The sequence below is a fragment of the Bos mutus genome, chromosome 22 (genome assembly GCF_027580195.1).
Source record: "Bos mutus isolate GX-2022 chromosome 22, NWIPB_WYAK_1.1, whole genome shotgun sequence".
NCBI lineage: Eukaryota > Metazoa > Chordata > Mammalia > Artiodactyla > Bovidae > Bos > Bos mutus.
In genome coordinates this window covers 57,702,057-57,725,525 of record NC_091638.1, presented here as the reverse complement: position 1 = coordinate 57,725,525, position 23,469 = coordinate 57,702,057, and the positions used below count along the sequence as shown (strand labels likewise).

General features: G+C 44.1%; 1 protein-coding gene across 1 annotated transcript in view; it reads left to right on the top strand.

Annotated features, from left to right (window-relative positions):
- The window catches only part of C22H3orf20 (chromosome 22 C3orf20 homolog), a 51,837-nt gene that overhangs the window by 6,009 nt on the left and 22,359 nt on the right, over positions 1-23,469 (top strand). The window contains exons 3-8 of the mRNA XM_070359731.1: positions 244-363; positions 9,738-9,882; positions 10,873-11,157; positions 16,835-16,987; positions 17,753-17,873; positions 22,936-23,067. Of these exons, the coding sequence (XP_070215832.1) occupies positions 244-363; positions 9,738-9,882; positions 10,873-11,157; positions 16,835-16,987; positions 17,753-17,873; positions 22,936-23,067 (956 nt within the window). The remainder of the gene's footprint in view (positions 1-243; positions 364-9,737; positions 9,883-10,872; positions 11,158-16,834; positions 16,988-17,752; positions 17,874-22,935; positions 23,068-23,469) is intronic.

Here is a 23,469-nt window from a genome sequence, read left to right as displayed (position 1 = left end):
GAGAGATATTGGGGGCTAGGCAGAGGGGACACTGTAGAGGAGACTTTTAAAGATTTCTCTTAATCACTCGGAGCCTTCTCCAGCAATAAAAATCTTTTTCTTCCAGAATTTGGTGGTTTTGTAACAACAGGGCACTTCAGAATATCTGGCCTACCATATGACTAGGACAGAAAGTTCATTATTATACTCTTGGTTAAAAAAATTAAAAAACTGTAATCAGCATCCCTTTCTGTTCCACTCCAGATTCCTTTACGAATATCCCAGCCATGGGCGTGAACTCACCTTATCAGCTTGTCTACGAGGCCTCTACTGGCTGTCTGAGCTTTTCCCTCTCAACCGGAAGGGAATTCAAGAAGAAAACAGGTAACTGTGATCCCCACCCCCATATCTTTGGTGGTGGGGGTGGGGTGGGAGGTGGATAGAAGATATCCTGTGGGGCTGATGAGATGGTTTGGTTTTCTGACAGGAAGGATAGGTAGCTGCCCTGGCTGGAGACCCAGCAGCTGTTAACAGATTGTGTGCCACACAAGGTGACATATCTCAACCCAGTCCCTCCACCCTGGAGTCTCATTGTTTGAATGTTTACAAGCCCTCCACTTCTGTTAATGCAGTTCCTCTTACCTGGGGCAGCACCCCTACCAAACCCACATCTTCCACCTACTACGTTATCCCATACTCACCATCTCTGCCTAGAGACTTGTGTACTCACTCAGAAGGTAGGGGAACCGATACACCAACAGAGGTATTTGGATACCAGACGTTAGCGTGAGTTCCCAACTGGGCCAGTTTATGTGGGCAGAAAACAGACATAGAGGCTGCTGCTATTCTATTGCAGAAGACAGAGCAGAAGAGCTTAAAAGAAAGAACTGGTGGCAGGTGAGACCATAGAGTGTAGCACTGACCATGCAATCAGAGCTTAGAGGAGGGATGAGTTGGGGCTGGAGAGGGCAGAGAAGGAACTTCTCTCCCTTTGGATCTTCCAAGGGCCCCCAGGCTGTGATGGCAGAGTGGTGGGGTAGGGGGGCAACTGTGTTCACAGAGGACGCATGGAAGGTTGGGAAGCTCAAAGACTGTCTAGTGATTCCCGCAGACCCTGGAGGTCAGGCTGGAGGTCGAGAAGCTTGGGTTGTATTCCTGAGCCTACCTCGGATGGTCATGAGTTTTGCCTTCCTCCAGGCCTCACTCTTCATATCAAGCTAATCCTCTCACTTTTTCCATCAGTGAACAGATGTTTGTTGAACAATTGCTAGTTGTCAGCCACTCTTCTGAATGCCATGGCGTGTGGATTCTAAGACGAAGAACACCTTCCTTGCTGGAGCTGACATCCTCAGCTTCTTGCTCCCCCTGGTCCTTTACCCACGTTGATGCATTTTCTCCCGCTCTGAGCATCACTTCCAGTGTCCCACTTTATATTCTCCTGGTTTATCCTATCTCCTCCTGAGCTGGCCTTACATCAGTGCAGTTATTTTGAGGGGAAACAGAGTCTCCTCAGGACCCTTACTGAATTCATGATTTTTCTCCCTAATGACTTCAGTTCAAGGGTGATGCCTTTTGTAAGGTTATTTTAAAACAGAAGTTCCATATGTCTGTTGATCTCTTTGTCGGTGTGGCTGTTTTCCTCTGCCACCTGAAGATGTGATCACCCTATGATATTGCATCACTCTCGCTAGGATGTATGTTCAACAATGCTGCATTTGTTATAGGTTCCTGATGTCGTTCAGAAATTATTCTCACATGAGTGCTAGGATTGGTGGTTAACCTTCCCTAATAGTTTATAAGTAACCAGGTGTCCTAGTTTATCCACTTAAGTCCCATTTTATGCTGTTGTCCTGACATAACTATTAATTATACCCATGTTCACTCTAAAGTGCTCTATCTTAAGGAACATATTGCTGGTGGTCCCATAGCTAAGACTCCATGCTCCCAGTGCTGGAGGCCTGGGTTCAATCCCTAGTCAGGGATCTAGATCCCACACTCTGCAAATAAGCGTTCATATGCCGCAAGGAAAAGATCCTACTAATGCCAAAGAAGCTGAAGTTGAACAGTTCTATGAAGACCTACAAGACCTTCTAGAACTAACAGCAAAAAAAGATGGCCTTTTCATCATAGGGGACTGTAATGCAAAAGTAGGAAGTCAAGGGATACCTGGAGTAACAGGCAAGTTTGGCCTTAGAGTACCAAATGAAGCAGGGCAAAGGCTAACAGTGTTTTGCCAAGAGAACGCACTGGTCATAGCAAACACCCTCTTCCAACAACACAAGAGATAACTCTACACATGGACATCACCAGATGGTCAATACTGAAATCAGATTGATTATATTCTTTGCAGCTGAAGATGGAGAAGCTCTATACAGTCAGCAAAAACAAGACTGGGAACTGACTATGGCTCAGATCGTGAACTCCTTATTGAAGAAAGTAGGGAAAACCACTAGGCCATTTGATATGACCTAAATCAAATCCCTTACGATTATACAGTGGAAGTGACAAATAGATTCAAGAGATTAGATCTCATAGACAGAGTGCCTGAAGAACTATTTGGACAGAGGTTCGTGATGTTGTACAAGAGACAGTGATCAAGACCATCCCCTAGAAAAAGAAATGCAAAAAGGCAAAATGATTGTCTGAGGGGAACTTACAAATAGCTGAGAAAAGAAGAGAAGTGAAAGGCAAAAGAGAAAAGGAAAGCTATACCCATCTGAATGCAGAGTTCCAAAGAATAGCAAGGAGATATAAGAAAGCCTTCGTCAGTTATCAGTGCAAAGAAATAGAGGAAAACAATAGAATGGGAAAGACTCGAGATCTCTTCAAGAAAATTAGAGATACCAAGGGAATATTTCATACAAAGATGGGCACAATAAAGGACAGAAATGGTATGGACCTAACAAAAGCAGAAGATAATTAAGAAAAGGTGGCAAGAATACACGGAAGAACTCTGCAAAAAAGATCTTAACGATCCAGATAACCATGATGGTGTAATCACTCACTTAGAGCCAGACATCCTGGAATACGAAGTCAGGTGGGCCTTAGGAAGCATCACTACAAACAAAGCTAGTGGAGGTGATGGAATTCCAGTTGAGCTATTTTAAGTCTTAAAAGATGATGCTATGAAAGTGCTGCACTCAATATGCCAGCAAATTTGGAAAACTCAGCAATGGCCACAGGACTGGAAAAGGTCAATTTCCATTCCAATCCCAAAGAAGAGCAATGCCAAAGAATGTTCAGACTACTGCATAATTGCACTCATCTCATATGCTAGCAAAGTAATGCTCAAAATCCTCCAAACGAGGCTTCAACAGTATGTAAACCAAGAACTTCCAGATGTTCAAACTGGATTTAGAAAAGGGAGAGGAACCAGAGATCAAATTGCCGACATCCATTGGATCATAAAAAAGCAAGAGAGTACCAGAAAAACACCTACTCCTGCTTCATTGACTATACCAAAGCCTTTGACTGTGTGGATCACAACAAACTGTGGAAAGTTCTTAAAGGGATGGGAATACCAGACCACCTTCCCTGCCTCCTGAGAAATCTCTGTGCAGGTCAAGAAGCAACAGTTAGAACCGGACATGGAACAACGGACTGGTTCCAATTTGAGAAAAGAGTATGTCAAGGTTGTATATTGTCACCTTGCTTGTTTAACTTATATGTAGAGTACGTATAAGTAGCCCATCATTTTGTGGGAAATGATGGGCTGGATGAAGCACAAGCTGGAATCAAGATTGCCAGGATAAATATTAATAACTTCTGATACGCAGATTATACCACCCTTATGGCAGAAAGCAAAGAGGAACTGAGGAGCCTCTTGATGAAAGTGAAAGAGGAGAGTGGAAAAGCTGGCTTTAAAGTCAACATTCAGAAAACCAAGATCATGGCATCTGGTCCCATCACTTCATGGCAAATAGATGGGGAAACAATGGAAACGATGAGAGACTTTATTTTCTTGGGCTCCAAAATCACGGTAGATGGTGACTGCAGCCATGAAATTAAAAGTCACTTGCTCTTTGGAAGAAAAGCTATGACCAACATAGACAACATATTAAAAAGCAGAGACATTACTTTGCCAACAAAGATCCATCTAGTCAAATTATGGTTTTTCCAGTTGTCATGTGTGGATGTGAGAGTCGAACTGTAAAGAAAGCTGAGCACTGAAAAATTGATGCTTTTAGACTGTGGTGTTGGGGAAGACTCTTGAGAGTCCCTTGGACTGCAAGGAGATCAAACCAGTTAATTCTAAAGGAAATCGTCCTGAATATTCATTGGAAGGACTGATGCTGAAGCTCCAATTCTTTGGTTACCTGATGTGAAGAACTGACTCACTAAAAAAAATACTGATGCTGGGAAAGACTGAAGGCAGGAGGAGAAGGGGACGACAGAGGATGAGATGGTTGGATGGCATTACTGACTCAATGGACATGAGTTTTAGCAGGCTTCAGGCATTGGTGATGGACAGGGAAGCCTGGCATGCTGCAGTCCATGGGGTCACAAAGAGTCAGACATGACTGAACGACTGAACTGAACTAACTGAAAAGATCTCACAGCCAAATTAAAAAAAAATTTTTTTTAAAGAACATATTGTAGAGTCATTGTGCTTTTAAGTCACTTTGGGTCTGGAGCCTCTGCTACCTGCCCCGTGCACTCATGCTGTCACACCTTGCCAGCTGGCCCTCTTTGCCATTCTAGGGTCACACAGACGAGAAAGGGAGTTGCACCTACTCTCTGAGTGGACAACAGCTGTTTCTGGAGCACAGCCCAGCTTTTCAGGCAGAGAACTCTGAGAAGTCTGTCAACAGTTGTTCCTGGTTGTCATACTTTGGGATCCAAACCAACCAGGGGCGAGCCAGAAATGAGTGCTCAGGCCAGAAGGTGTTCTAGCAGGTTAGCAGCAGGTAGCTGGCCCTCTGGTCTGGTGGCTGGAGGAGTCAGGGAAGGACTGCGAACCACTGAAGGTGGCAGGTACCAGAGATGCTACCCAGGCACCAACCAGAAACCTCAAGTCTTGGCTAACAGTGAGGAAGACTCCATTCTGAAGCTTCCATGGCTCAGGTGGAGCCTAAGCAGTGCCCCTTGCCTGAAGTCTCATTTTGTTTTTGAGACCAAAGTGAAGATGATCCTGCATATATCAAAGGGGAGCATATGGCTCCAGCTGAGTGGGCAGCAGAGGCTCAGAAGGATGTAGGATCTGAATAGATGTTTCTGGAAATTCAGCCACAGATGATCCCCTCCAGTTTTACATCATCATATCCTCAAGCCACCTAACACTTAAATGAAATAAGCATAAAATATTGCCACTACAGATTTCAGCATACAGAAGAAAATCCATGAACTCAAAGACAGGACAATGGAAATTACTGAGTTTGAAGAACAGAAAGAAAAAGATTGAAGAAAAATGAACAGAGCCTTCAAGGGAGTGAAATGAAAGGACACTAGACAGAGCCACAAACTCAGGGAGAAAGAAAGATCCATAAAGGTAACACATGGGAAAGTGTAAAATTTCAGCAGTGAATTCTACGAAACATTCAAGGAAGAACTAATGCCAATCATTCTAAAATTTTTCCCCCAAATTGAAGAGGGACGCTTCCCAACTCATTCCATGAGGCCAGTATTGCCCTGATATCAGAGCCAAAGACACTATAAGAAAACTACAAGAAACCAGTATACCTGATGAACATTGATGTCAAAATCCTTAGCAAAATATTAGCAAACAGAATTTGGCAGCATATTAAAAGGATTATATAACATGATACCAAGCAGGATTTATTCCTGGAAGGCAAGCATGATTTAACAGATAAAACTCAATCATTGTAATATATCACATTTAACAGAATGAAGGAATAAAAATCCACATGATCTTCTCAGTTGATGCAGAAAAAGCATTTGACAAAACTTAACTTCTTCTTATGATAAAAAAAAGCACTCAACAGACTAGAAATAGAAGGAAACTCCTTGCACTTAATACAAGTCATACATGGAAACTGCACAGTGGACATCGCATTCAGTGGTAGAAGCTGCAAGCTTTTCCACTACGTTCAGATATGAAGCAAGGATGTCTGCTTTCACCTCTATTCAACATATCACCAGAAGTCCTAGCCAGAGCAGTTAAGCAAGAAAAATAAAAGGCATTCAGATTGAAAAGAAAGACTTAAAATTACCTGTTTGCAGATGATATGATCTTATATGGTTGTTGTTCAGTCGCTCAGTCATCGCCAGCTCTTTGCGACCCCATGGACTGCAGTGTGCCAGACGTCCCTGTCCTTCACCGTCTCCCAGAGCTTGCTCAAACTCATCTCCATTGAGTCCATGATGCCATCCAACCATCTCATCCTCTGTCATCCTCCTGCTTTCTGTCTTTCCCAACATCAGGTTCTTTTCTAATGAATCGGCTCTTCACATCAGGTGGCCAAAGTATTTGAATTTCACCGTCAGTATCAGTCCTTCCAATGAATATTCAGGATTGATTTCCTTTAGGATTGACTGGTTTGATCTTCTTGCAGTCCAAGGGGCTCTCAAGAGTCTTCTCCAACACCACAGTTCAAAAGCATCAATTCTCCAGTGCTCAGCCTTGTTTATGGTCCAACTCTCACATCCAAACATGATGACTGGAAAAACCATAGCTTTGACTAGATGGACTTTTGTTGGCAGAGTAATGTCTCTTTTAAAATACGCTGTCTAGGTTTGTCATAGCTTTTCTTATATGGAGAAAACCCTAAATATTCTACACAAAGGAAGCTGTTAGAACTAATAAATGAATTTAGCAAAGTAGCGGGCTACAAAGTCACCACAAAAGTCGGCTTTATTTCTATACATGAACAGTAAATGATTGAAATTATGAAAACAGTCCCATTTACAATAGTAACAAGAAGAGTCAAACACTTAGGAATTAACAAAAGAGGTGAAAAACTTGTGCAATGAAAACTATAAACCATTGGTTAAGGAAATTAAAGAAGACATAAATGGAAACACATTCCATGTTCATGAATTGGAAGATTTGACATTGTTAAAATGTCAGTACTTCCCCAAGTAGTGTAAGGCTTGATATAATCACTATCAAAATGCCAAAGATGTTTTTTTAATTAATTGATTGATTTCGGCTGCACTGGGTCTTCGCTGCTGATAGACTCTCTGGTTGTAGCGAGTGGAGGCCCCTCTCGTCGCAGTGCGCTGACTTCTCGTTGCAGTGGCCTCTCTTGTTGCCGCGGCTCCTGGGCGCGCAGGCTCAGCAGTGTCAGCTCACCGCTCCAGAATGCAGGCTCAGCAGTTGTGACACACGGGCTTAGTTGCTCCATGACACATGTAATCTTTCTTGACCAGGGATAGAACCCATGTTCCCTGCATTGGCACACAGATTCTTAACCACTGGACCACTAAGGATGTCCCCTAAAGATGTTTTTTTGAAGAAATAGAAAAACTCATCCTAAAAGTTATAAGAAATCTCAAGAGACCACCGGTAGTCAAAAACCTTGGAAAAGAGCGACGGGGGACTGACTTCCCTAGTGGGCCAGTGGCCAAGGCTCTGTCCTCCCAGTGCAGGGACCTGAGTTCAGTCCCTCATCAGGGAAGGGGGTCCCACATGTTGCAACTGGAAGAGGGTGCATGCTGCAACAAAGACAGAAGATCCTGCAGGCCACAGCTAAGACCCAGTACAGCCACACAAATAAGTAAAAGCAAATAAATATTTTAAAAAGGACGGTAAAACTGGAGGACTCACAAAATTGCAAAACTTACTGCAAAGCTGCACTCATCAAAATAGTGCAATATTGTCACCGTGACAAACGTATTAACCGGTGAAATGGAGTAGAGAACCCAGAAATAAATGTTAACATATATGAGCAAGTGATTTTTGACAGGGTTCCAAGACCATTCAATGGGGAAAAGAGTCTTTTCAACAAATGATGATGGGAAAACTGGATATCCACATGCAAGAGAATGAAATTGGACCCTTACCTAACACCATATATAAAAATTAACTCAAAGTGGATCAAGGACTTAAATGTAAGACCTAAAACAGTAAAACACTTAGAAGGAAATGAGACAAAAACATTATGACATTGGATTTCACAGTGATTCATGATTCAGTGAATCCATAATCCAATCCATGATCCAATGACTCATTCCTTTGGATATGTCACCAGAGGCATTGGCCAAGAAAGAGAAACATAGACATACTGCATTTCATGCATTTTTTAAATTTTGTGCATCAGAAGACACTGTTGACAAGAGAGTCCACAGAATGGCAGGGAATAATTGCAAATCATGTCTGATGAGGGAGTAATATCCAGAATATATAGAGAGCTTCTAAAACTTAAGAACAAAAAAACCTGATTCAAAAATGGGCAAAGGACTTGAATAGACATTTCTCAAAAGAAGGTATAGGTGGCCCATAGACATATTAAAAGAGGCTCAACATCACTAACTATGGGGAGAATGGATATCAAAACTACAATGAGATACTACCTCACCCCCAGTAGGATGATTACTGTCAAAAACCAGAAAACAAGTGCTGATGAAAATGTAGAGATATTGGAACCCTTGTGCACTGTTGGTAGGAATGTAAAATGGTACAGCCAGGTTTACTGTGGAAAACAGTATGGCAGTTCCTCAAAAATTAAACATGGGATTACCATATAATCCAGTGACTTCAATTCTCAGCAATACCCAAAAGAATTAGAAGCAGGGTCTCAAAGAGATGTTTCTACAAGTGTTCATAGCAGCTTTATTCACAGTAGCTAAAACACGGGTGGAACTCAACTGTCCATCAGTAAATGATGGATAAAGAATAGTTGGTCATGGGTCATCCCTGGAGATCCAGTGGTTAAGATGCCATGCTTCCAGGGCAGGGGGCATGAGTTCGATCCCTGGTTGGTTGGGGAACTAAGATCCACATGCCACATGGTGTGGTAAAAAAATAAAATTTGGTTTGTACCTATGGAATATTGTTCAGCCTTAAAAAGGAAGGGAATTCTGCAGTATTGTTACAATATCAGTGAACCTTGAGGACATTATACCACATGAAATATACCAGTCACAAAAAAGACAAATACTGTATGACTCCACTTATACAAGGTACTTAGAGTAGTCAGTCATAAAGATAGAAAGTTAGACTGGCAGTTGCCAGGGCTGAGGGGAGAATGGGGAGTTATTGCTGCAGTTTCAGTTTTACAAAATGTAAAGAGTTATGGGAATAGATGATGGTAACAGTTGCACAACACCGTGGATGTATCTGATACCTCTGAACTGGCCTCTTTGCTAAGTTTTCGTTACGTGTATTTTACCACAAGCACACGCAGAAAACTCCAAAACATCACACTCCAAGTCTCAGTCCATACACTGCCCTCTGCTGCAGGCTGAGATAAGCCAGCATCACAGAAGTGTTGAAGCCCGTTCCTTGAGCTGGAATTGAGACTTTTTGTCTTAAGTCAGAAGTATCACAAGGAATCCCTTCTGTATCCATGGCAATAGGTGTCCTCTCCCTATCCAGAACCAGGCCGCCCTTGGGGAAACGTGGCTGGATTCACCATCCTGCATGAATGCTCCTGACACCCACTCGGTTGACTCACAGAGTGACGCCTGTTTCATAAGACCTGCTGGGAGTTCCTGTCTCTGGAAGCATAAATGATTCCCAGTTATTTTGACTCTCAAAGGATGCAGCTCTCCTGCTCTCCCCAGCCCCTCTTCCCAGGTAAACAGGAGCATCTTGAGAAACCATTGTCTCAAACTGTCCTTAACCTCTTCATCTCCAGCTACAGGCAAACCCAAAAATACAGACGATGCTTTGGCATCCCCGCAGCGAGGAGCAGGAGCGGGAACCTCTGCCTCCGAGGCTATCGAGTTGAACGACCCTTGTCCTGAAGCCCGGGAGAAGCTGCAGGAGATGTGTCGCATTATGTGAGCACCTCAGTGGTTGGGGCAGGTGGGAAAGGAGGGCATGGCCTGTGTGTGCGGAAGGGGGATCCTGGGAGTGTTGGCCACCCAGTGCCCCCAGCGACAGTGGAGGGGTGATTGTCGTCCCTCACACGCACATCCCTAGTCCTTTACTGTTCATAGTCCTTTTTAGTCCTGCTGTAACCTTATGAAGAAGGTAGGTTTATGCTCATTCTGTAGATGAGGAAACTGAGGTACCCCAAGTGCATGGTAGTAAAGCATTGTCTGAGGTCCTCCAGCTCAGTGAGCCTGACCCTGGGCAATGTGTTTTGCCTCCTCACCAGTCAGACCCCTTTGCATGGCTTCTTATAATTTACACACTCTTATAGTTAAGCATGTTTATTTTTTAACAATTTGTTAGATGTTCTCTTTGGAAAAAAAGAAACACCTCTCAAACAAAACATATCTACATGGGTGATTAATGACATTTATGATTTTGTGGGTCACAAGGCCTAGCAGGTGAACTTGCATTTGCCTTGTTCCCTGGAACAAGGCCCATGAAGGACTTCAAACATAGTCACATCTAAGCATATGTGTGTCCTGGAGCTCCCGGGAGACTGTCTCTGCAGCTGTAGAGCTTGGGTAGAGGGCAGCCACCCAGTTTGCTTATAACTGTGACATTTCGGAAGGAAACTGTCTTCCTTTGTAACCTCAGGATTGGGAGGGGATCAAAGCCTCCAGCTCCCTACCCCGTTCTGCACACAGGCCCACCCCATGGGTCTCCACCACTGTGTAAAAGGTGGAAATGAGGCCAGGAGTGGTCTGACGGGTACAGCCCTTCTCAGTTCTTCCTAAAAGCATTACCTGTGAGGATGAGGTCTTGGGGTGGGAGAAGGTCCTCCGGGGACAGGGAGATGGGATGGGAGTCTCGGGAGCTGGGGAGGAGCTACAGGGAGCCTCCCTGGTGAGTGAGAGCCAACTGGCTAGAAGACATGTTGATCTCCTTCCCTGCAGAGAAGCCGAAAGGGTCTCGTGGAAAGGGAGGAATATCTTCTACCCCATCATCATACGCAACTACAGGGCAAAGATGCCCCCTCATCTAATGTCGACCCCCAAAGGGGATGCTCAGACCCAGAGCTCCCACCACCCTCACCCTCCGGGTGCTCAGACTTACGCTCCCGCCCCTTACCAGCCTCCTGCCCACCACCTCCACTCCGGCCGGCACTCTCTGGAGTGGAAGGGGCCCAGGAAGGTCATCAAGTTGCATTACTCCTTCTACGATGGGTCCTCCTTCGTTTAGTATCCTTCTGTTCGGGCCTTTCTCCCCGCAGCTCAGCCCAGAGAATTCCAGGGTTTGAAAAAGCCGGGGTTTCCTTTGGCTTTTCAGTTGATCAGAGAAGCCTGGTGACCAGCGCTTCGGGGTATTAAGAATTTGTCCAGGTCAGAGGAAGAAGTCCTGTGAGTCAAGCCTCCAGTTCAGGTCCTGTCAACTAGGATGCAACAAGACCAGCTGTGTATGATCACGTGTCAGTCTGGGCTGGGGGTATAGTAATGGTCTCTGCCTTCGAGTCTCTCCCAAGCAAGAAGAGGTTAGAGACACAGAACATCTCTAGCTGAGACAAGGTGATAGGAGACCCTCAGTCCAGGTGGGAGAGTCTTCATCTTTCTGTTCCAGGCTCATTAGATGAGCCCTGTGGTTCTTGAATACTTTGCCCACAAGATCCATGTATTTGGAGTCTAACCCACACCCCAGAACCCACCTGGCATGTGCCTGCCCAGGTTGCTCTGCAGCAGAGGTCTGTCTGCGTTCGTGAGCATATGGGCAGCTGGGTCCCAGCCTCGGGGTGTGGGAGTGGCACAGGGGGACACATTTTCTCTTTGAGAATCTGATGAAAGGTGTAGACCCTCTTCCTAGAAACATGCACTCAGACATGCAGGAAAAACATGACCTGTGATTGCAGGGGGTCTGCAGACCCCCACAACTTGTTTGTGTACCTGGATTTTAGAACGCTAGATTGAGGAAAACTGAGCTTTCTGATATGCAAATCCTTGGCAGGTAAATGCTGAGGGTTACGCATATTTTAGAGTGAATGGAGTCAGACTGCTTTTTTCTTTCACAAATGTCTATCGAGTATCATATGTGGTGATGAATAGAATGAAGGTGCCACTTTACCTTGGAGGTAGCAACTTGAATATGATTGCTTTCTTCTGAAATGAAGAAAAGGAGTTTGAATTTGGGTGTTGATGGTGAGAGAGGGCTCCCTTTGGAGAACAATGCGGGGGAGAAACGGTGTATCAGGAAGGCACCTTGGACCCTAATCTCCTTACGGGGGCCCTGTTGCCCTCTCCCCAACGTGCTCTAGAGCTGGACCGGACTCAGATGCACAGCCTGTTTGTCAGCAAGGCTCTGAGGCCAGAGGGCAGAGTGCTGACTCCAGACTCTGCAGCCTAAGTTGGAAGAGATGCAAAGAAACACCAATCTTTTCATTCTTGTCCCTTCATTGTAGCAACAGGGAAACCAAGGCCCAGAGCGGGGCTCACCCAGTGCCACAGGGGAAACTGGTGGCAGAGCCAGCCCTGGACCCAGGGTCTCCTGACCTCCATTCGGGGCCCTCTTCCCAGCACCATTTTTATGCCTTTCAGGATTATTCCCTCCCACAGAGAGCAGGACAGGGGTTCTGGAAGCCAGGGGGAAACCTCATTTTACTAATAAAACCACTAAGCATACAGGGTCTACCACCTTTGGCAGAGAGGGTGGCTGTCTGAACTGTCTCAACAGCAGCTCAGCAGGTCTGCCGGCCATGGCCCCTCATTTTCTTTGGCTTCCTCTCAACTGAACTGGGCATTCAGAACTGCAGTGCCTGTCACAGGAGTCCTATTGTTTCTCTGGCCATAAATGAGTGCATTCATCACCCTCTGCTCAGCCCTGCTTCCAGGGCACCCTGTATGTTGAACCCAGCACACTCCTTCTTAGGCAGCTGCTGCTCACAGGGGTCGTGGGGCTCCCCCTCTCTGACTCTACATTGCATTGAATGGGACCCCTTTTCTGACTCCACACTGCATTGAATGGGACCATTCCCCAGAGTTCACGAAGCCTGTGTCTGCCACCAGAGCGGGTGAACTAGTATAGATCAGGGGTTTGGGGGCCCGCACACAGCTCAGCCTTTTGGGATCCATACTCACTCCCCTACTGCAGAATCCTGAAGGTCTCCTGCTGGAGACCTGAGCCATTGACGCTGGTGTGCTTGACCTGATCCCCAATGATCATCACATCCTGGCCATTAGTGCAGTTCCACTGTGGGAGGAGCGGAGGAGGGGCCTGGATTCTAGGCCCAGTTCTTGGTGACCCTGCCCAAGCCACTGCATCCCTCTGGGACTTACTCCTCTCCATTATAAAATGACGAAGTGGGACCCGGTGATCTTGAAGGACAGCGTCTGTGTTATGGTGACAAAATGGCCAAAACACAAGTGCAGCTGGTGGGCTGAGTCTTCCTCTCCACCTCCCCACCCCTTGGTCTAGCCAGAGCTTTGTTAACTTCACAGGTCTTTTCAGAGAACCAGTTCGGCGTGTTTCTGGTTCTCTCCATTGTCTTTTTCTCTACCTTGTTTTCTTGTATTATTTCCCACTTCTGCTAGCTTTAGTTTTACTTTGCTCTTTTAATAGCTCATTACAGTGGAAGGTTCAGTTGTTGATTTGATATCATTCTCCTTTAGTACAAATATTTTATAAAAATTTATTGGAATATAATTGATTTACAATGTTAGTAGTTTCTGCTGTACAGTGAAGTGAATCTCCACTCTTTTTAATTTTTTTCATCTTTTAAAAAATTGATATATAGTTGATTTACTATATCTACTCTTTCTAAGATTCTTTTCCCATATTGGTCACGGCAGAGTATTGAGAACAATTCTCTGTGCCACCCACTAGGTTGTTAGTTATCTACTCTTTATATAGTGGTGTGTAAATGTCAGTCCCAGTCTCCCAGTTTATCTCCCCCACACCCTTTCCCTCCTGGTAACCACAAGCTTGTTTTCTACATCTGTGACTGTATTCTGTTTTGTAAATAAGTTCATTTGTACCGTTTTTTTATTCTTCATATAAGCAACATCAGATGATATTTGTCCTTCTCTGACTTGCTTCACTTAGTGTGATAATCTCCAGGTCCATCTGTGTTGCTACAAATGGCATTATTTCGTTCTTTTTAATGGCCGAGTGCTATTCCATTGTATATATGTACCACTTCTTTCTTTATCCATTCACCTCTCAGTGGACACTTAGGTTGCTTCCGTGTCTTGGCTGTTGTAAACAGTGCTGCAGTGAACACTGGGGTGCTCATTCGAACCATGTTTTTCTCCAGATATATACCCAAGAGTGGGATTGCTGAATTATAGCTCTCTGATATTCTTTTCTCCATATTTTCTAGTTATTTTCTTAGTGGTTCCCTGGTATAATGGGATATAATTATTAAGATGCAGTCACATTGGATTAGAATGAGTCCTCATCTGCTGGTGTCCCTATAAGAAGAGAAAACAAACACGCCGAGAAAACGATCATGTGATGATGGAGATAAAGGTTAGAATGATGCGTCTATAAACAAAGGAATCCTGAAGATTCTTGGTAACCACCAGAAAAATAGGAAGAGGCAAGGAAGTGTTCTTCCCCAGAGCCTCTGAGAACATAGCCCTATCAGTGCTTTGATTTCAGATTTCTAGACTCCAGACCATGAGAGAATAAACTTCTGCTGTTTACGTCATCCAGTTTGTGATACTTAGTTACAATAGCCCCAAGAAATTAATTACAATTGACAACAAATTAGTTTGAGTAAATACCAGCGTAAGCTCAATAGCATATAAGACTCTGCTCCTATACAGCTCCATTCTGCCTCCTTTATTTTGTTATTAACAGAAATTAACTCTTTATATATACATTGTGTGCCATTAACATAGATTTACAATTATTATTTTATGTAATTGTCCTTTCAAATTATATGGGAAAAAATACTTATAAACCAAAAATAATATAACACTGAAATTATATATTTACTTATGTGGTTACCTTTATCAGTGTTCTTTGTTCCTTTGTATGTCTTTGAGTTATTTTCAAGTGTGTTTTCACATCCTGGCAACGTTAGGTTCCAAATCCTTCAAACTCAGCTTCAACAGTACCTGAACCGAGAACTTCCAGATGTACAAGCTGAATTTCAAAGAGGCAGAGGAACCAGAGATCAAATTTCCAACATTCATTGGATCATGGAGAAAGCAAGGGAATTCCAGAAAAACATCTATGTCAGCTTCACTGGGTACACTATAGCCTTGACTGTGCAGATCACAGCAAACTGTGGAAAATTCTTGAAAAGATGGGAGTACCAGACCACTTTAACTCTCTTCTGAGAAACCTGTGTCTGGGTCAAGAAGCAACAGTTAGAACTGGACATGGAACAATGGACTGCTTCCAAATTGGGGAAGGGGTATGACAAAGCTGTAAGTTGTCACCCTGCCTATTTAACTTATATGTAGAGTTCATCATGGAAAATGCCAGGCTGGATGAATCACAAGCTGGAATCAAGATTGTCAGGAGAAATATCAGTAACCTTAGATATGCAGATGATACCACTCTAATGGCAGAAAGTGAAGAGGAAGTAAAGAGCCTCTTGATGAGGGTGAAAGAAGAGAGTGAAAAAACTGGCTTAACATTCAACATTCAGAAAACTAAGATAATGGCATCCGGTCCCATCACTTCATGGCAAACAGAAGAGGAAAAAGTGGAAGCAGTGGCAGATTTTATTTTCCTGGGCTCCAGAATCACTGCAGACAATGACTGTAGCCATGAAATTAAAAGACGCTCCTTGGAAGGAAAGCTATGACCAACCTAGATAGCATATTAAAAAGCAGAGACATCTCTTGGCCAACAAAGTTCCATATAGTCAAAGCTGTGGGTTTTCCAGTAGTCATGTATGAATGTGAGAGCTGGACCATAAAAGAAGGCTGAGTACTGAAGAACTGATGCTTTCAAATTGTGGTGCTGGAGAAGACTCTTGAGAGTCCCTTGGACAGCATGGAGATGAAACCAGTCAACCCTAAAGGAAATGAATCCTGAATATTCATTGGAAGGACTGATGCTGAAGCTCCAGTACTTTGGCCACCTGTTGCAAAGAGCCAATTCACTGGAAAAGATCTTGATGCTGGGAAAGATTGAAGGCAAAAAAAGAAAGATGAGGCAGAAGATGAGATGGTTAGATAGCATTACCGACTTAATGGACATGAATTTGAGCAAACTCTGGGAGATAGTGGAGGACCAAGGAACCTGGTGTGCTGCAGTCCATGGAGTTGCAGAGTCAGTCGTGACTTAGTGACTGAAAAACAGCAAGAAGTGTTTTTTCATTTCAGCCTTAAGAACTCCTTTTATCATTTTTGTTGGGCAGGTGTACTAGTGGTTAACTCCCTCAGCTTTAGTTTATATGAAAAATTTAAATTTCTCCTTCATTTTGAAGAATAGTTTTACTCAATATAGAAGTCTTCTTGGTTGATAGCTTTTTTCTTTCAGCTCTTTAAATATTACATCCCAGTACCTCTGGCCTCCTTGTTCTTTGATGAGAAATTGGCCAATCATATTAAGGATCCTTTGTACATGACAAGTCTCTTCTTTTGCTGCTTTCAAGAGTCTTTGTCTTTATGCCGTTTGATAACAATGTGTCTCAGTGTGGTTCTGTTTGAATTTATTGTACTTGGAGTTTGTTGAGTTTCTTGAACATACACAGTCATATCTTCCATGAAAAGTTTTCACACATTATATCTTCACACATTCTTTCTGTCCCCCTACTTCATCTTTGGGACTCCTGTTATGCATATATTGGGATTTTTTTTAATTTATATTTTAATTGGAGGAAAGTTGCTTTACAATGTTGTGCTTTCCATGAGGCACCTGAGAGCAGAACCTGGAGAGTTTCTGTTATTTCTACTTAACCATTTCTGCCAGCTATCCCTCTGGAAACATCGCCATGTGTCAGATCCCCACGTGCTGCAGAGGGAGAGCCATCACCTGCCTCTTTAACGACACACCCAGCTTCTCCTTCCTGGCCCTGTTCAATGCTGAAGGCCAGGGCTGTGTTCACTACAACCTAAAGGCCCGGTGAGTAGGTGGGAGGAGTCTTGGCCCCTGGAAGAATCTCTGAGGGTGATGAAGTGGGGCACTGACGTAAAAAGTAGGAGCCCCTGGTGAAAGGAGGGGCCAGTCCGCATCCAGAGGTCTAGGAGGACAGCGTGGCAGGGCCCAAGTGGTGCGTCAGGGACACGGGTGCCCTGAGGCCCTTACTTGCTGGATCCATGTCACAGCCACCAAAAGGGAAACTCCCCAAGTCCTACTCCACTTGTTCCCCCAGAACACTAAGATGTGGAATGTCAGCTAGGTTCATGGAAGAATTCTTTAGGGAAGAGAAGTGTTTTATACTAGGAAACAGTGAAGGAGAGGCCATGGGTAGCACATATTCTTGGCAGCCAAATGTGGATTTTGTCTGATACTCTTAAGGAGCTGTGTTGGAAGGAATGACTTACTTTCATGAGACATGTATTCCATTTCCCATTTTGGTGCCTGAGATCTTACATGCTCAAGCTCCTGGGCTGCAGGCACACATTCCATTTCTGTCTCCCTTGGGTTTAGCCTGAGTCTCCACCATCTCCCTCAGACCTGTGCTTCCTAGCAGACTCCCTCAAGTAGCATCAACAGATGTGAAGGGACCTCAGACCATGTTAGGCGGGGGAAGTGGGGCTACTTGCAAGAGTCCACAGTTCTTCCTTCTAGGGCAGAGTCTCAGCGTCCTGCCTGCTGATAGCCTGTAGTGATGAGGGCTTCCTTCAGGGGCCTGGAGGCAGCTCCTCATTTATGTATCTCTCCTAGCTGCCCATACGTCTTGGTCCTGGATGAGGAAGGTGGCATCACCAACGACCAGAAGGGCTGCGTAGTCCACAGGTGGAGCTGGACTTCTAAGACGGAGACTTTACTCTCTCTGGAGTACAAGGTAGGGGTGGGCAGCAAGAACCAGGAGGCTGCCTGTGTGACAGGGGCATGGCCTCTAGGAGCTTGTGATCTCATCCAGAGGTCTGCACGTTGATGGGCAGTGGCCCACGGTTGGCTGAAGTGAACTTTTCAGTTGCCTGCAGAGACTGTTGTACTGACCTTTCTTAGTAATATTCTTCCTATTGTATTTTTATTATTAACAATATTATGTTTTATAGTTAAAAATGTCCTTTATTTTAGGGATTAGCTGTTACAGTAGTTGATGGTTTTTTTATTTTTAATGTCTAATATGGCCGTAGGAAAAGTTACGTTATTTTGGTCCTCATCAGTGTTTGTTTTTGTAATTTACTATCTGTGAAATAAAAAAAACCTGAGCATTAAAGGTAGCTGATAGACAAAAATCCTTTTTTCATTCTTTTGGTTGTTAAGCTATTCTTCAAAGTTTACTAATAAGTTAACGTTGAATTACTAGTACTAAATAACAACTGATTACATTAATTTACTAATAAAGCAAATTAGGTGTGCTTATCACTTTACCTATGGCAGAGTTTCTCGTCCTTGGAACCACTGACATTTTGAGATGGGTAATTCTTTGTGATAACTGTGCATTGTGGGATATTTATCAGTATCACCCCAGATGCCAGTGATACCCACTCTCCTAGTTAGAACAACCAAAAATATCTCCAGACAGCGCCAGAGGTTCTCTGAGGGGCAGAAATCACCCATTGTTTAAAATCATCAACCTTGGGGATAGAAAGGTAGATTATACCCCTCAAGGAACTTAGAAGTCTAGGGGAATAATATGTGGTAGAGGAGGGTAAGCACTGTGAGACAGGGATTAGCTCGTGGGTTGGGATTCAGAGAAAGATCATAGAACACAGAATCCACCCAAGGTAAGAGTTAACAGACAGAATCACTCTTGGAGTTTATGGTGGGGCTCACACATCCTATCTCATGCCCTTCCTGTTCATCCTCTACATTGGCCACTGGATTCTCATTCTTATAAACCAATTCCTGTAGTCCATACCTCTGTTTAGAAACATTCAAGTCTTTGAACATGACACCTTTCCCACCCCATTGGCCTGAAATACATCTTCTCGCTCTGCCAATCCAAATCATTCTTCCTTCAAACCCCTAGTCAGACTTCCTATCTTTGTGGCTCTCCAGTTCATGCCCATTTCTCTCTTCTTCCAGGACCCACTGTCTGGATTAAAAGGCAATCCACACTGAAATGAGGAATTTCAGTCATTGGACAATTAGTTATGCAATGAAGAGGTTCTCAATTGTGGCTGAATATCAGAATCACCCATGGAACTTTTAACAGACCCCAGACACAGCTCCACAGAGATCCAGATTCAGTTGGTCTGCCATGGGTTCTGGATTTTGTAGTTTTCACAAGTCTTTCTGCTTGACCAGGTCCCAGCTCCCCAGTCCAGATGTGTATTGTTATTGCCTTAATATTTAACATTTTGTAGTTGTATGAAAAGTTTACAATTCAAAAAGATTATAAGTTGCTCGCAAGCAGGTACCGTATTATATGTCAGTGTGGCCAAGTAGACAGAGAACTGGGATGAGGATCTGAGGAGCCAAGTACTAATGTCTTGCTGAACCCTGGCTGTGCAGCTTTCTAAAAACCACTCAGCTTCTCTGAGCCTTGGTGTCTGATCAGTACAAGATGGGTCACCAGAGCCTCCGTCCTTGCCTCACACTGCTTTTGTGAGAACTGAAAGAAACAATGGTGGGGAGGGTGTTTCAGCAGTGCGTTTCAGTTCATTCTTCTAGGCCCTAGAGCTGCATGCAGAAATGCACAGCAGGGTCTGGTGCAGTCAGGGGTGGCCTGGAAGACAAGGTGGCCTTGAGGTGTAACACAAGTGTGCATACTGTTTTCATAGATACAGATAAGAAGGAGGGAAAGAACTCTGGGTAGAGGAGTAGTGTCTCCAAAGTTAGGCGGCAGTGTGGCGTTGTTAAAAGTTCACAGGTGCTTTTCATGCAAGAAAAGAGGCCAGGGCTGTGTGTATCATGGGGTGGAGGCAAGAGGCATTGGATATCAGGCCAGGAGTTTGCATCTGTCTTGAAGGCTACAGTGGCTAGTTTGTTTCTGCCCAGATGTTTACCATTCCCAGCGTTTTCATTCCTCTCTGAAAATCTGTTTTCCTCCTGGTATCATTTCTCTTCAGCCTGAAGAACTTCCTTTAGCATTTCTTGAAATGAACATCTTCTGGCAACAAATTCTATTGTTTTTCATGTGGAAAATGTTTTTATGAAAAAATATTTTTGTTGGGTATGGAATTCTGTTTGACTTCTTAAAACATTAGCATTTTAAAGATGTTCCATTGTATCTGTCCTCCATAGTTTCTGATGAGAAATCTGTGGTTATTTAAATCATTGTTCATTTTCTCTAGCTGCTTTCAAGATTTTCTGTTTTTGTTTTATAAGTTTGACTCTGATGTTTCTACATGTGGTTATCTTCATATAAATTCTGTTTGGGGTTTACTGAGCTTCTTTAATCTGTAAATTCACATCTTTCATCAAATTTGGGAAGTCTTCTGCCCCTATTTGGGGGTGGGGGGAGTGCTCCAATCTCTTTCCATCTCTTCTGAGACTCCAATTACATGTATTTTAGACCTTTTATGCTCAAAATTCTCCAAGCCAGGCTTCAGCAATATGTGAACCATGAACTTGCTGATGTTCAAGCTGGTTTTAGAAAAGGCAGAGGAACCAGAGATCAAATTGCCAACATCTGCTGGATCATGGAAAAAGCAAGAGAGTTCCAGAAAAACATCTATTTCTGCTTTATTGACTATGCCAAAGCCTTTGACTGTGTGGATCACAAGAAACTGTGGAAAATTCTGAAAGAGATGGGAATACCAGACCGCCTGACCTGCCTCTTGAGAAATCTGTATGCAGGTCAGGAAGCAACAGTTAGAACTGGACATAGAACAACAGACTGGTTCCAAATAGGAAAAGGAGTACATCAAGGCTGTATATTGTCACCCTGCTTATTTAACTTCTATGCAGAGTACATCATGAGAAACGCTGGGCTGGAAGAAACACAAGCTGGAATCAAGGTTTCCGGGAGAAATATCAATGACCTCAGATATGCAGATGACACCACCCTTATGGCAGAAAGTGAAGAGGAACTAAAAAGTCTCTTGATGAAAGTGAAAGTGGAGAGTGAAAAAGTTGGCTTAAAGCTCAACATTCAGAAAACGAAGATCATGGCATCTGGTCCCATCACTTCATGGCAAATAGATGGGGAAACAGTGGAAACAGTGTCAGACTTTATTTTTGGGGGCTCCAAAATCACTGCAGATGGTGACTGCAGCCATGAAATTAAAAGACACTTACTCCTTGGAAGGAAAGTTAAGACCAATCTAGATAGCATATTCAAAAGCAGAGACATTACTTTGCCAACAAAGGTCTGTCTAGTCAAGGCTATGGTTTTTCCTGTGGTCATGCATGGATATGAGAGTTGGACTGTGAAGAAGGCTGAGCGCCGAAGAATTGATGCTTTTGAACTGTGGTGTTGGAGAAGACTCTTGAGAGTCCCTTGGACTGCAAGGAGATCCAACCAGTCCATTCTGAAGGAGATCAGCCCTGGGATTTCTTTGGAAGGAATGATGCCAAAGCTGAAACTCCAGTACTTTGGCTACCTCTTGCGAAGAGTTAACTCATTGGAAAAGACTCTGATGCTGGGAGGGATTGGGGGCAGGAGGAGAAGGGGACGACAGAGGAGGAGATGGCTGGATGGCATCACTGACTCGATGGACGTGAGTCTGAGTGAACTCCTGGAGTTGGTGATGGACAGGGAGGCCTGGCGTGCTGCGATTCATGGGGTTGCAGAGTCGGACATGACTAAGCGACTGAACTGAACTGAAGATTGTCCTGAAGGTCCCTGAAGCTCTGCTGTTTTTGTTGTTGTTTAATATTTTTCTGTTTATTTTTCAGATTACATAATTTACATGGATATATCTCCAAGTTCACTGACTTTATTCTGTCGTTTCCATTCTGCTGTTGTGCTAATCCTAGGAAGGTTAGAAATTCCAGGTATTTATTTTCAACTCTGTAATTTCCATTTAGCTGCTTTTTATATTTTCTGTTTCTCTGCTGAGATTTCCTAATTTTTTTCATCAGAGGTATGTCTTTCTTTGCTTTATCGAACATAGTTAAATTAGCTGCTATAAAGCCTTGTCTGCTAATTTCAACATCTGGGACATATCAGACAGGATTGGTTATTTGTTGCCTTGAGAATGGCTCACACGTCACTGGTTCTTCACATGTTGAGTCGTTCTGGATTGCCGGCATTGTGGATGTTATGTTTTGGAGTCTCTGAGCTCTGATGTGTTGACTGTTTTGTTTTAACAGGCAGTGGACTTACTTAGAGTTATAGTGCAAACCTTGTCTCACCAGTAGTGGGCAGCAGCTCAAATCTCAGTTCAGTTTTCTGTTTCCCTGGAAGTAAGCTGCCTTGAGTCTGCACTGTTCACACGTGGTCCAGGGATCAGCTAGAGCCGTGGCCTGATTATCAGTAGCATCCAGGACTCTCTTTCTCTACCCCTTCTGTAAAGCTCTCCTTACTTTCCTGTGACTGTGGCTTGCCCCAGGTTTTGTCCTTTGGTTCTTTGGGCCAGAAAGAACTCATCCCATGTTGGTCCTTTTAAGTTTTGACTCAGAAATCTGCCTGTTTTGCTCACTCTTATGAGCCTTGGGATAGTTGTTTTGTTGTATTTTTTCCCATTCTGTGGGGGAAATCAACCTGGTAAGAGCTGACTCGGCTATTGGATCCCTCCATCTCCTTCGTAGCTGCTTACAAGTTTGGGTTGGAAAGGGAAGGGGCAGTGGTAAAGAAACATCCTTACTTTTTCTGCTGATCCCTCAAAGAGAAATGGGGATTCTTTTGTCTTCTCCATGAAAGCAAGATTCTAACATAATAACCAGAAAGATCTTACGGCTCCCTCAGCCCCAGGCTGAGAGGGGCTTTGTGTTTTGCGATGTGTCAGGAACAGTAGGTGGGACAGCAGAAGCAGGGACCCACCGAGTCCTGGTTCCTTCATCCACAGGTGAATGAGCAAATGAAGCTGACGGTGCTCGGGCAGGACGCTATGATGGTCACCTTCACCTCCATGAATGAGACAGTAACGCTCCCCATATCGGCCAGCAACTGTCCCCACGGGATATCGCACGATAAGCGGGTAAGGCTCATAGACCAGTCACCTGGGGCTGAGCCCAGAGCGTCTCACCCCATACAAGGCCTGACCTCTTTCCCTGCCTAGTGGACTGCTCATCATTCAGTGTCAGACTTTAGTACTGTCTTCTCTCTGAAACTTGTGTCGAGTGTCTTTCAGGTGCCTCAGAATCCAGTGCAGACTAGCTTAAGCATGGGAAGAGACAGTGTAGGCTCAGTAAGCTGAGAAGTCAGTCTGTAGATAGGCAGCGTCGGACATGACTGGATCCAGGCCCTCAAAGCGTTCTGTGAGATCTTCCCATCCCCTCGCTCTGCCCTCCTCTTTGTTGGCTTCGTTCTCCAGGAGTTTTCCTCACCTTACGGTGACCAGATGGTCATGAGCCTCTGCGGGCTCATTGTTCTTCCAGCT